We start from the raw sequence: 13742 nt of genomic DNA, 5'->3' as shown, positions 1-13742 counted from the left end.
AGAAAGTGCTCCACTGTTTTGTGATATTTACAATAATTAACGAAAAATTAAAGAAGATCGGCCAATGCACATGGCTAGAAGTGCGCGGTGGTGAAGACGGTCTCACTGTAACATAATAGCGGCGTACGGCGAAGCGGTGAGCCTTCGCCACGCGTTTACACACTCATCGCTCCTCCCCTCCCCAATCACCGCTTCGCCGCGCGCTGCCATTATGTTACAGTCAGACCGCCTTCGCCGTCGTGTGCTTTTAGCCACACGCATTGGACGATCTTTTTTAATTAATTTTTCGTTAATTATTGCAAATATCACAAAACAGTAGAGGTCCTTCCTTCTTAATTTGAGCCAATCTACCTCCTTACGTCGTAATCGCAAAAATTTCCCTGTATATCCTGTATATCCATTGTGATTGAACTCTTCGCAATGCGTCCCCTACCGACGGGATGGTTGCGGTAGGAGAGACCGAAGGCCCCCCCTTGCATCCTTCCTCGCATGTGCGTGTGTGTATGCCTATATTTCTTCTTAAACATATATGCTGTAAAATTATATTCTATTCTTGAAACTTTTTTTGTTAATAACTATTTAATAAATAACAATAAGCAGCTAAAACCTTCTGAAAGTTATTCAGAAAGATGACCTCGGGAAATGTAAACACGAAAATATAAACATATTTAGAAAGTAACGAAAAGATGATACAAGTAAGTATGAAACTTCAAAATTGCATATCTCAGGAATTAAGAGAGAGCGCCACAAAATTCAAACGGTGTATTACTTAAGAATGTGTTCTCTACAACATATGTGAAAATAAAAATTTTTCGAGGTAAAGTAAACATTTACCTTTTTTTCATATGTCTTTTTAATAACATTATTAAATAAATAACAAATAATTATTAAAATTTAAACAACTCAATTTATAAGACTCAAGATTTTATTTATACGGAATCTTAGATCTTTAAATTTTACATCTTAAGTAGATATAAAATACATGATATTTGCTCATTCGAATATTTTTCCCACTTTCGAATAATTAGTTGAAGATCTGGAATCCTTGTATTTGGATTATCAGAAATTAATTGTTCACGATAAGCGGTTAAAAAACTTCATTGAGAAAATATACGCGACAACGAATGAGAATCATTATATTTATGTTTTACTGTCTTGATACTTTAAAACGATGGGACGACAAGTCATCAGTTGTTATCACATAATGTTACAATAGCTGATTTTTACTTTTGAAATTTCATTAATTGATTGCTTGTATAAGTATTCATGTTATTGAATAAGTATTCATGTTATTGTATAACACTAACATTCTCTTTTGATGTTAGCAAATGTGTAATAAACATATAACAACACATGCAGTGCAGTATGATTAATCACGCTTGATTATTTGACAAGAAAAGACATAGAAGTATCCTTCTCCGATTTTTATGAACTTTTAAAATATGTTGTTTTCTAGACAAAAATAAAGGACAGTGTGCATATTTTTTATACGTGCTCATACGCATGTCTAGGGGATAAAACATCCTTTCGAAAAAAATCGTATTTTTTTTTAGACGAATCTCCGAAATTATAAGAGATAGAAAAAAATTTTCAAATTGAAAGTTAAATGGTTTCAAGAATACTTTACAACAATGACAAAAAATGTTATTTTTTTAATTTTTCAAAATATTCTTACCACTAAACATTTTTTTCTAATTTTGAAATTTCTTTATCATCAAATGAAAGGTTATTTTTTTACGAATTTAATCATATATGATTAAGTTATGTTTCAAAAAATCATTTTCCGGAATTAATTATAAATTTTTCTGTAAATATGTTATTCGTGTCCGTCCATATGTTCGATTTCTCGCGATACATCCTGTTTTTCTATAATAAAAGATAATCAATACATATGAAACACATTCTATGTAATTATCGGAAGTTTTAAGTGTTAAACATTTATAATGTTAAACACACATTGAAATATATAATAAATATTATACATCAAGATACAAAAATCAAATATAAATCAAATATCTGAAGCAATCTATTGGAATAACAGTAAATGTTGTTGTTTTGCGAGCGTTAGTTTAATGCGTGACATCATTTAATGGTGTTAATCGGTGCGTGTGATCTTGTAAAGTAAAGGAGAAAAGAAGAAATATACTGCAAATATAATAAGGAATAATTTGAAACAGATGAAGAAGATTCTCTTGATTTTTAAAATTCTTTTGATATATTGAAACAGATATTGATCTTGATATTGATATCTATATTGATATATAGAAACAGAACTAACAGAAGAAGGAAATGAAGAACAAGAAGCATAATATTATGTAAAGGAAATTAAATGAAATAAAATAAATGATACTATCCCAATTGAATATAAAAAAAGTGCTGTTGGATTTTGGAAATCTGCTATTTCATGCTTATTGTATTTATGGCATTCAAATAAATATTTTTTTTATTCTTTAAGTGACAAGCATGTATATCTATTTCATATCTCCTTTTGAAATTTTTTCGTTCTTCGTTAGAGATTATTTAATAAAAAGATGAACATTTTATGTAATGTATAAACGACGTCTTTATTTTTTCCACAAAAGTTATAAGAAGTACCAAAAAATTTCTTCAATGTTCTAAAAAAACAAAAATTTATGTCATAATTGTAATTTTACAAAGACATAAAAATAAAATCGTAAAAGAAATATAAATAAATAGACATATTTAAAATATCAATAAATACTTACAAAAGCACACGTGCCGATTAATAATACATCATTAAACGATCTCACACGGAAAAATTTATCTAATAGATATCTAATAAATATCTAAATGTTTATATGAGGTACATATATAGATAACTAGTAGATGTAAAATATGTAATTTGCAATTAATAATTACATATTTTTTCTTAAAAATAACTATGTGTTTTTTTACACCAATTGATACCTCTCATTATTTTGTACAAAGTATAAAGGTAAGATAATTGAAAAATTAATATTTTACAAGTATTTTACGGTTTATGTAAAATTAAGAAATAATTTCAAGCCTCATAACTCGAAAAATATTTAATGAAAACTAATTGAAACTTAATGAAAATTTAATTATAGTGTTTTGGAAAACTCACGACTTCAGCTATAAGAATATGTAATAAAAAATAGGGATTGCTATTTAAAATTTTTATGGTGACCTTGACTGCGCTTTTCAAGCTCATTTCAAGATCAAATATATACCATCAGCTAATAGATTTTTTAAGCCATTTTTGTCTGTCTAAACCATTTCAAAAAAATAATATTTTCTGAAATATTTATCCGGAACTCTTGCCCTACCCTGTATGATATATATCTACAAGGTATTGTAGATACATATTATACAGGGTGAAGTCACAGGGGAAAAGTCTGGAAACGGTCAAATATCTCGAAAATGAAACATTTCTGAGAAAAAAGTTTCTAACCAAAGTTGTAAGGTTTTAAAAGTTCTATTCAATGATCATATCCGTTTGACTTTGAGTGGAGGGAGTAAATGATATGATTTTTTCTAATGAAAACCCCAATTTTTTATTACACATTCTTGTCTCTCATCTCGAGAGCTACAAGAATATGTAATAAAAAATTAGGGTTTCCATTTTAAAAAATTATGTTGGCCTTGACCTCGCCTTGACCCCTCCACTCAAGGTCAAACGGATGTGATCATTGAATAGAACTTTTAAAACCCTACAACTTTGGTTCGAAACATTTTTCTCAGAAACGTTTCGTTTTCGAGATATTTGACCGTTTCCAGACTTTTCTAACACCCTGTATATACATAACATTGAAAGAATATCTATCTAAAAATAAATATTAATATACATGTAATAAATGTATTTATTGTATATAAATATCGACTGAATGTTATACGGATATTTGCAGGATATTAGTGTACAGAATATGTATTCTGTATCCAGATAGCCAAATCTGTTAGAACAGATTTTCGTCAAATGCCCATTACAAATTTTAAAGGCAGAAAGATTACAGTTTGTATAAAGAAACTGATATATTCGATTATGTTGCTAGCATTTCAGCAGAAATACAACAAAATCTGTTCACATGACTAAACAAAAGATTATCAACAGAAACGAGCAGAACTTGTTGATATAACTGACGACAGATTGATAGCAGAAATTGAATAGAATCTGTGCGGTGCAATTTGACAACAGATTGTTGGCAGAAACCGAGCATGATCTGCGCAATGAAATTTGATTGTCGGCAAATATCGAGTAGAACCTGCTGATATAATTGATGGTAGATTTTATGGCAGAAATTGAAGGATCTGTGGGGCGCAATTTGATAGCAAATTGATAACAAAAATCGAGCAGAATCTGCGCAATGTCAAATTATCGGCAGAAATCGAGTAAAAGCTACAAATATAACTGATGGCAAATTGATGGCAGAAAGTTAACAGGATCTGTGCGGCGCAATTTGATAGCAAATTGATAACAAAAATCAGACGGAATCTGCGCACACAATCTCTGATAGCAGATTGACGACAGAAACAGGGTTTGCATGATTCGGTAGTTCCTTTACTTACCGCTACGTGAGCTGTACTTTCTCGTAATTGAATTTCTGTCAGAAATATATATAAAGTCGCGAATATGAATAAAAGACTAAAAATATAGTAATTATCATTTTAATTTCTATCACTTTAATTTCTGATATCTGATACAAGCAAATGAGAGTCAGAATATTAAACTAATTGGAATCAATATGATAAATGGAAAATTATTCATGTACTGCCTATTTGAGGCATAAAGCAAGAATTTAATTCTAAATAAATTACATCTCCAGTTTTACAAGTTACATTTACTTTTATCATTTACTTTATTATTAATTTAATTAAATTGAATTGGTCCTTCAACATGAGATATAATTACGATATAACATATATTACATTAACATATATTACAATATAACATATGACATATATGTCATTTTAGAAGAAAATTGTAATTAATTTGCCGATAATATTCTTATTTAGCACCTGTAATAATCAATTTTGTTGCATTTATATAACATAAATGAAAGTAAGCGCAAATCTTGTGTAGTTTCCGCTATTAATTTTCCATCAGATTGCATGCGCAGAGTCTGCTCGGTTTCTGCTGACAATCTGACATCAAATTGCATCGCGCAGATTCTGCTGAGTTTTTGCCGACAATTTGTTGATAGGTTATGTTTTATAGACTCTCTGCCCGCCAAAACAAAAGCTTAATGCGGACATAGATGGTTACGGTTCTGGTGTGGGATTCTGATTGAATTTGTTGCAATCTACTACCAATCTGCTGACATTTTACTTACTGGGTAGATATTTATGAATCCTTGAATTGCGGAATTTGGATATCTACAGCATCTCTAATAACAATTTTTCGTATAATCGTGGATATAGTTTCAATGCCCATGAAGAATATCTAGTGGATATCTAATACCAATTATTTTCCATATGGGGATATTACGCATTAAGCATTTGCAAAACAACAACCTCTTACTATTACTCCAACAAATTGTTTCAAAAAATATATTTATATTTGATTTTTGTATCTTGATGTCCGATATTTAGTATATATTCAAATGTTATTTTTAAATGTTATTTTTATTTTATAAATATCTAGTACGATAAAAACTTCCGATAATTACATAGAATATGTGTTTTATATGTATTTATTAGTTATCTTTTATTACGGGAAAACAGGATATGTTGCGCGAAGAATCGAGTGCATGGACAAACACGAATAGCGTATTTACAAAGAGATATAATTAATTCTGGAAAATGATTTTTCGAAACATAACTTAATCATATATGGTTGACTTTGCAAAAAAAATAACTTTTTCTTTAATGATAAAGAAATTTAGAATTAAAAAATGTTTAATTTCAAAGGTATTTTGAAAAATTAAAAAAAGATAAACTTTTTTGAAAAATTATAAAAAAAACATTTTTTTGTTATTGTTGTACTCTTGAAACCATTTGTACCATTGATAATTTTTAATATGAAAAATTTTTCCTATCTCTTATAGTTTTGAAGATTCGTCTTGAAAGAAAAAAAACCGAACCTTTCTTTCAAAAAACTGTTTTATCTCTTATATCCGTATGGATACGTGTAAAAAAATATGTATCTCTTATTTTTGTCTATAAAACAACATACTAAATGCTCAACAAAATTGGAGAACATTTCTGGACATTTCCTTGTGAATTGAAACAAACCTTCGTACATGCCTTTTTTCATTTGTTGTACTTTTAGAGAAAAATTCATTTATAGATTATAATACGTCACTTCTTGTGTACAGATGTATCTTCAATTTTTAAAGTTTTTTCTTACTTGTATGAAGAAATTCTAACCTGTGTCTATTTTTAATATATTTTATACATATTTTACACATATGTGTTACTTTTCATATATAGTTTTCTCTTTCTGTTATTGCAACAATTATGGGAAATAGGTGTATACTATAGTATGTAAGATAATTATATAAGAAAGTATAAATTTATTACAGCATTTTTTTATATTTATGATATAGGTAAAGATTGGCAATGGATGCCAGAAACAAAGAACAGCACATATTTGAAAATTTTAAGCCGCTTTGAAGATAAAAGAGCTGCTGCTTTTTCCATTCATCAAATTGCATTAATGGGTGCATCAGAAGGAAAGGAAGTAGGACAATGGTTTGGCCCTAATACCATTGCACAAGTATTAAAGTATGAAATATATGAATATATACTTTTATATATACGAATATATTGAAAAATTTTAATTTAGTTATATTTTAATTTATTTAAATAAACACTACAAGAATGAAACTTTACAAGAATTAAAAAGTTTGCGCAGTAATAATATAAATTACTTACAAATTGTATTTGAGGAAAAATATGTGAACCTCTAACTAGTTCTTGTCACTACGGTAAAATAAAAAAAATGAATTAATAAAATTATTAGAATTAAGAACTATTTAGAAGTTTTTGAACCCTGCAGTTAAAAATGTTGAATTTGTTATCCGAAATAAAACTTTAAATTTTGTGTTGAGGAAAGTATTTGAGGTGGAATCTATTCAGTTTTATTTCTTAAAACTTAAAATACTAAATTTAATTTGATAATGAAATGGAAAGCTATTTAAGAGCTTTTAAATCCATATATTATAGTTTAAATTTTTGAACTGCAATTCCTCGGTAGGAGAATCACATTTTCAAGATACAAAAAGAGCTCTTAAGTTCATATAGTTTAAGTTTTTAAGCTATAATTCTTCGGCAGGAATACCACATTTTTAACCACGATTCAAGATAGAACTATATTTAAAATGTGATAAATTTATTATCTTTCACTGATAATTCCGTCTAGATTTAAAAGTACATAACACATAAATTTTTAAGCTATAATTTTTGCCAGAAGAATTATCCTAATTGTTCTTCATATAGGAAAGAATGTTTAAAACGCAATAAAGGACCCTGACACTTATGGAGAATTGTTCCTCAAAAAATTTTGTTCAAACATTAAAATTTTGCAATTTATGTGACACTGAACAAAAATCTCAATGAGGCACAATTTTCTAGTTTAATCTACAGAGAGAAAGTTAGTAAATGTTGAAAGTTGATGATTTTTAGACATTTTGCGAAAATTATCATATTTGCAACTCTCTGTCAACTGAAACATCCCAAGATTTATCACTTGAAGATGTCTATATTTCGAGTCATAAGATGTGTGTATGGTTCTTTATATGTTAGATTTCAAATATGATTAATTACTTTTGTATTATTATTAATTATCTTTTAAAAACTGTGAGTTTTGTAAAGTAAAAGAATATATACAGGGTGTCCACCGTAATAATCGCCTAATTTTTCATGCGTAGCTACAACAAGTAAATTGTGAGTAGGAAAGTCCTCTACCATTTTGCGAACTTCGCAATAATTAATTAGATATTGACTTTATAAAATTGATCAACCTGCGTAAGTAGAAGCGTACAGACAAAAAAAGTCCGCGGCACGCTTCAACGTTATGTTTGGTAAACTCCACTCACCGCTTTGCGGCTCACGCGTCTAATATCAGGTTATAAAAGGCTCCTATCATCACGCATTTACAATATATTCACACGCATTGGCTAATCTTTTTAAATTAATATCTAATTAATTATTGCAAAGATCAGAAAATAGTAGAGAACTTTCCTACTCAGCTTAATCCGCTCTATCTCCTCCTCTGCTTGTATATAATACTCTGGGACACACACTGTGTGTGTATGTGTGTGTGCGTGCGTGCGTGCGTGCGTGCGTGTGTGTACAGGGCAGACTATTTTAATCAATACACGCGAATATCTCAGAAACACTGCATTAAATCAAAAAATGTTTCAGACAAAAGTTGTATGGTTTGAAAGAGGCCGTAAGATGGTGTCATTGATTTGACCTTGAAAAGTCGTTTGAAGGTCACATGTTACCTCCAATTTTTTAAATGGGATATTCTATATTCTTTTGCACATTCTTGTAGCTTGCCTCAAGAGCTTTCAAAAACACTAATAAAGTATTTTTTCATTGAGTACTTTTCGAGTTATGAGGCTTAAAATAATATGTTAATTTTACATAAATCAAAATATTTAATAGAATATTCATTTTTCAATTATCTTACCTTAATACATTTATGCACAAAATAATGTGAAAAATCGATTGATGTAAAGAAAAAACATAGTTATTTTTGAGAAAAAATATGTAATTATTAATTGCAAATTAGATATTTTTTCTCTGAAACAATTATGTGTTTTCATTACACCAATCGATTCCTCTCATTATTTTGTGCATAAATGTATTAAGATAAGATAATCGAAAAATGAATATTTTATTAGATATTTTACGGCTTATGTAAAATTAAAAAATTATTTCAAGCCTCATAACTCAAAAAGTACTCAATGAAAAAATATTTTATTCTAGTGTTTCAGAAAGCTTTTGAGACAAGCTACAAGAATATGTAAAAGTAGAGTGTCCCATTTAAAAAGTTGGAGGTGACCTTCACGTTACTTTCAGATAACTCTTCAAGGTCAAATTAATGGCACCATCTTATGTCTCCCTTATTATATGTCTGCCTTTAAGCCATACAATTTTTGTCTGAAACATTTTTCGATTTAATGCAGTGTTTCTGAGATATTTGTGTGTAATTTTTAAAATGGTATATCCTGTATATACTGGGTGTAACTAAAAAAGCGCTCATGGAGCAAATTACGTTATTAATGATTAAAAATTGAGTCGAAAAGTTCTGAACACTTTATAATACTTCATAAAACGGTAATTATTGAATAAAGTTGCGTCAATAAGCCAAAATTCACAATTTTAAAATTAACAGAGGCACTTTTAGAAAAAACGTTTGATACAAAAGTTTCTTGTTTTTTCACGTACAATTCGAATCTGTAATAAAAAGTATCATGTTCCCCTAAAAAATTTCAACTTCCGATACAGATTGCGTATTTTTGGTCGGAATCAAAAATTGAAAATATCACCATTTGAGCGTACCCGATTTACTTAAAAATTGTTCGCGATTTTTGATAAAAGCCATTTATTTTTATTTTAAAAGGAGTATACGGATGGTCTGGGACACCCTGTATATATTCTTGTATTATTAATTATAATTTATAGATTTATAATCACAAATAAAAATGCAATATTTAATATAAAAAACATAAAAAATTAAAAAAGCTTTTAATAGTATATTTTCAAAAATATTACAAGTTGCTCGAAAAATGCTTAAATAAAATTTGCTAGGATAAAATTTAAAATTTGTTTCATAATAAATTATAAAATTCTGTTTTTTCTAATTTTTTTCTTTGGTTGAAAATCTATTGATTTTCTGATTAAATAGTACAAAAAATTGGGTGCTTTTTTGCTTTTAATTTAATTTTATATAACTGTACATTTTATATACAGTGTGTTTTATAAGTGGTAAGCAAAATTTCAGGAATGGATTCTTTATGCTTAGAGAAGAAAGAAAGTTAATCAATATAGGTCCGGAAATGATTAGTTTTTGAGTTATTAAGATTTTGAACAATTAGAGGAAATGTTCAATATTTCCACCTCTTGTCACAATACAAGCCTCAGCTCGTCGTCTCATTGAGTCCCGAACACGCTCCTAAATTTTTGGGTATGCAATTGTAAACAAGAATAAGAATAATACCGCGCTAATGTAAACATAGGTTACCGAATTTGAAAAAATTGTTGATGCCTATAAAAAGACTTTTAAGATGAGAAATGAGACAAAATTTTGTATTACAAAAATCCTAATAAATCAAAAACTCATCATCATCAAAACATCATTTCCGGATGTATGTTGATTAATTTTTTTTCTTCTCTAAGCATGAGTGTTGGGTTGGTGGTTATTGCGTGCGAAATAATATAGTCACCACATGAACTATATTAATAGAATATATATATTTGACACATGAACAATTCAATGCATTAAAGAAAAAACAGTTTTTATGTCTCTTGCCTTTATAACGCGAACAGAAAATTCCCTTTTATACAACGTGACGAATATTACATGCACATGGCAGAACGGCAGCAGACTCTATCTCTTACTTAATTAATTGTTAACTGTTAAGGATGTGATTAATCGATAAGTTACTGTCCGTTTTATCGACCGTAGAAATATGATGCTCAACAATGAGGAATCCATTCCTAAAATTTTGCCCACCACTTATGAAACACTCTGTTATACTTCATTTCAAACTTTTATAATAATTTTAACTTTTTATTATGTATATTTTTTCAGAAAATTAGTCGTATATGATGAATGGAGCTCCATCACTATACATGTTGCACTAGACAATACATTAATAATTAATGATATTTGTAAGTATGCAGTTATATCAAAGTCTCCTCTTTCTAAGTTAAGCAAATAAATAATAATAATAATAATAATAATAATAATTATTATTATTATTATTATTATTATTATTATTTAGATATTTAAGTAACTAATTATATTGAACAAATTAATTATACACTACATATTGTCATGGATTTATTGTACATTTGCTATCAAAATAGAATGTGTTGTGTTTCTTGTTAGTTTTGTATAATGTCTAAGGCCGTTGTGCCTTATTATTATGTCTTCAATACGCGAACAGTTCGAAGTAGTAATAGAAGATTCAAGCACGTCGTTTATGTTTCGTTCACGTCGACCACATCCATGCTTCTCCGACGGTCTATCTTTCGATCGTCTCTTAAGACGTTTTCTTAGTGTCGTGTGCACAGTCGTACCGTGTGCATAATCGTGCCGTGTTATGTGCTATGCTATGTGCTATGTCGCCTCTGCGCCTTGTCGTGCGAGCAATCGCTTTTGGTCGCGCAGTTCGTCAATCAGTAGCGTAGTGCTTAGCGCCTGGCCCAAAAGACGTAATATACCCAACATTCCTCCTTTGCTTAAGAATGCTGTTTTCAGTAGGGGCGAGTTCCTCCCATCGCCTTGTAATCTGGTCGAATTCGATATGAAAGACGTTCAGAACGATGAGCAAAAGCTTCTGAGGGTTGTGTGGTCCCGTTGTTGAAAGGTTTTGCCTCTTCTCTTTCTTCTAGCAAAGTGTGAAATACTGGATCTGGTTGAATCCGTGCTGGTTCTTTTCGGAGGGAGTAGATCTTCGCTAATCGTATTCGATTTCTTTTCCTATCTCTTTGGACGATTCCATATTTGATTGAAATGTCTAGTAATGAATTCTCCTTCAATGCTGACGCGAGCGAATGCTGTCCCTATCAACCTAACAATTTTTCCAGGAATACGCTGTCCATTGAAGAGTTGAATTAGTACCGATTGATTTGTAGCAAATGAACGGTCTTGCATCGTGATGAGCGTCAAATTGTTGTTTCATTTGCTTCTGCCGAGAAGTAAGATTTAAATCAGGTTTTTCGGTTGCAGTAAAAATATCTAATGGAGTTCTAAGCTTACATCTAAAGAATATTTCTGCCGGAGACTTATGATCTGGTACCGCATTATTGGGTGTGTAGTTGTATGCGTAAACAAATTTGTTTAATTCCGTTTCTTACTGTGAACTTTAATTTGTGTCTATAGAATTTTTCAAAGTTCTGACCATTCTGTCGGCTTGACCATTTGATTGTGAATGCCCAGGAGGGGTACGCAGGTGAAGGATTCTAAATTCGGCGCACAGTTGCGTGAATTCCACTAAAGTGAATTGAATATCGTTATCTGAAACTTCAGGAGGTCCATATCGATTAAAGATTCTTCACAGATATCAACATATTGCTGCCGATGTTATTGTTGAGAACCGTCCTATTTCCACGAATTTGGTATAGCTATCGACAATGACGTATACCCATTGTCCGTATATCGGGTCTGCGAAATCAGTGTGAAGACGTAACCATGATTTCTCTGGATTTGGCCATGGATGTATGTAATGGTTCTTTTACTGGGTTGCTTGCTGTGCGATCGCAATGATTACATTCTTTACGTATTTCTCCATGTCATTATGCATCGCCAACCAATAGAAATAACGTCGAGCAAGCTATATCATCCGGCGAATGGCACCTGGATGTGCAATGTGTAATTGCTTCAGTGCAGTAGATTGTAGACGTTTAGGAATTATTAGTTTCTCATCTAGAACTAATGTATTATTAACTATGGCTAAGTAATCGCAACGACGATAATATGGCATTAACTCTTTGTCAGTTACGTCCGATTGGGCCATATGTTTTGTAGACGATCTATAACCTTAGCGAGAATTCCATCGCTGAATGTCGCACTTTGGAACTCTTATCGAGCCGTTGAAGGTAACTATACTGATTCGTTGACAGTATGTTGTAGCTTTGTATCTGTTTCCTGTAGCGCAGCTACAACTTCTTCGAGGTCAGCGTCTATTACATCTTGTTTTACATCCTGTATTAATCTTGAAAGAGCATCCGCTTTAACAAAATTTTTTAGTGTTGACATACTCTATGTCGAAGTCGTATCCCAATTAGTCGAAGAGCCCATCGTTTCAAACGATTTGCTATACGTGTATCTAGATCTTTTGTATTCTACGTTTTTTAAACAGGGCTAGAAGTGGACGATGATCCGTTTGTAGCACAAAATGATGGCCATATACGAATTTTCGGAAACGTTTAATTGCAGTGACTAATGTTAAAGCTTCTTTTTCAATTTGGCTGTAATTTTGCTGATAATTTTGCCTTTGTCAACACTTTTGACATGTGGAAGACTGCTTTTACCTGACCATCTGGAACTCTCTGTAACAGGATGCCACCAATTCCGATCGAACTAGCGTCTGCTGCTGTCAGAGTTTGTCTGGGATCGTAATGCGCTAATAGAAGTGAGTGGTCCAGTAAGAATATTTTTAATATTCTCAAACGTTTTCTTCATTTTTGCTGTCCACACGAAAGGTACATCTTTCTTGATCGAAGCTTCGAATGGTACTTTGAGTCGATGCAAATTTGGCACAAATTTCCCATAGTAATTTATCAGACCTAAAAACGAACGTATTTCTTTTGCATTCGTCGAAGCTCGCATTGTTTGGATAGGTCGAAGACAATAAATCCAAGATATTTAACTATTGAAGTATGAAATTTATATTTTTCCTTTTGGAGTCGAAAACCCCACGCACGGCGTGTATACGCGTATCATGCTCTGTGCGTTCCTGGCCATAAATCAGAATATCATCAAGATAGACGAATACGCCTGGAATACCTGTAAATGCCTGTTCTAGCATACGTTGGAAAATTGCAGGAGCTGGTTTTAATCCAAAAACCAACCGATTGTAAGCAAA

At 30.8% G+C, this 13742-nt stretch overlaps 1 protein-coding gene across 11 annotated transcripts in view; it reads left to right on the top strand.

Annotated features, from left to right (window-relative positions):
• The window catches only part of LOC105248882 (cysteine protease ATG4B), a 274541-nt gene that overhangs the window by 60226 nt on the left and 200573 nt on the right, over positions 1-13742 (top strand). For all 11 annotated transcript variants that reach the window (XR_003123633.1, XR_003123634.1, XM_025414544.1 and 8 more), the window contains 2 exons: positions 6525-6702; positions 10742-10821. Coding sequence is in view for 9 of the 11 variants with exons in the window: in XM_025414544.1 (XP_025270329.1) it covers positions 6525-6702; positions 10742-10821 (258 nt within the window). In the remaining 2 variants the exon portion in view is untranslated. The remainder of the gene's footprint in view (positions 1-6524; positions 6703-10741; positions 10822-13742) is intronic.

Source organism: Camponotus floridanus, unplaced genomic scaffold (assembly GCF_003227725.1).
Source record: "Camponotus floridanus strain SB8 unplaced genomic scaffold, Cflo_v7.5 scaffold83, whole genome shotgun sequence".
NCBI classification, from domain to species: Eukaryota; Metazoa; Arthropoda; class Insecta; order Hymenoptera; family Formicidae; genus Camponotus; species Camponotus floridanus.
This window is presented reverse-complemented; position numbering and strand designations above follow the sequence as displayed.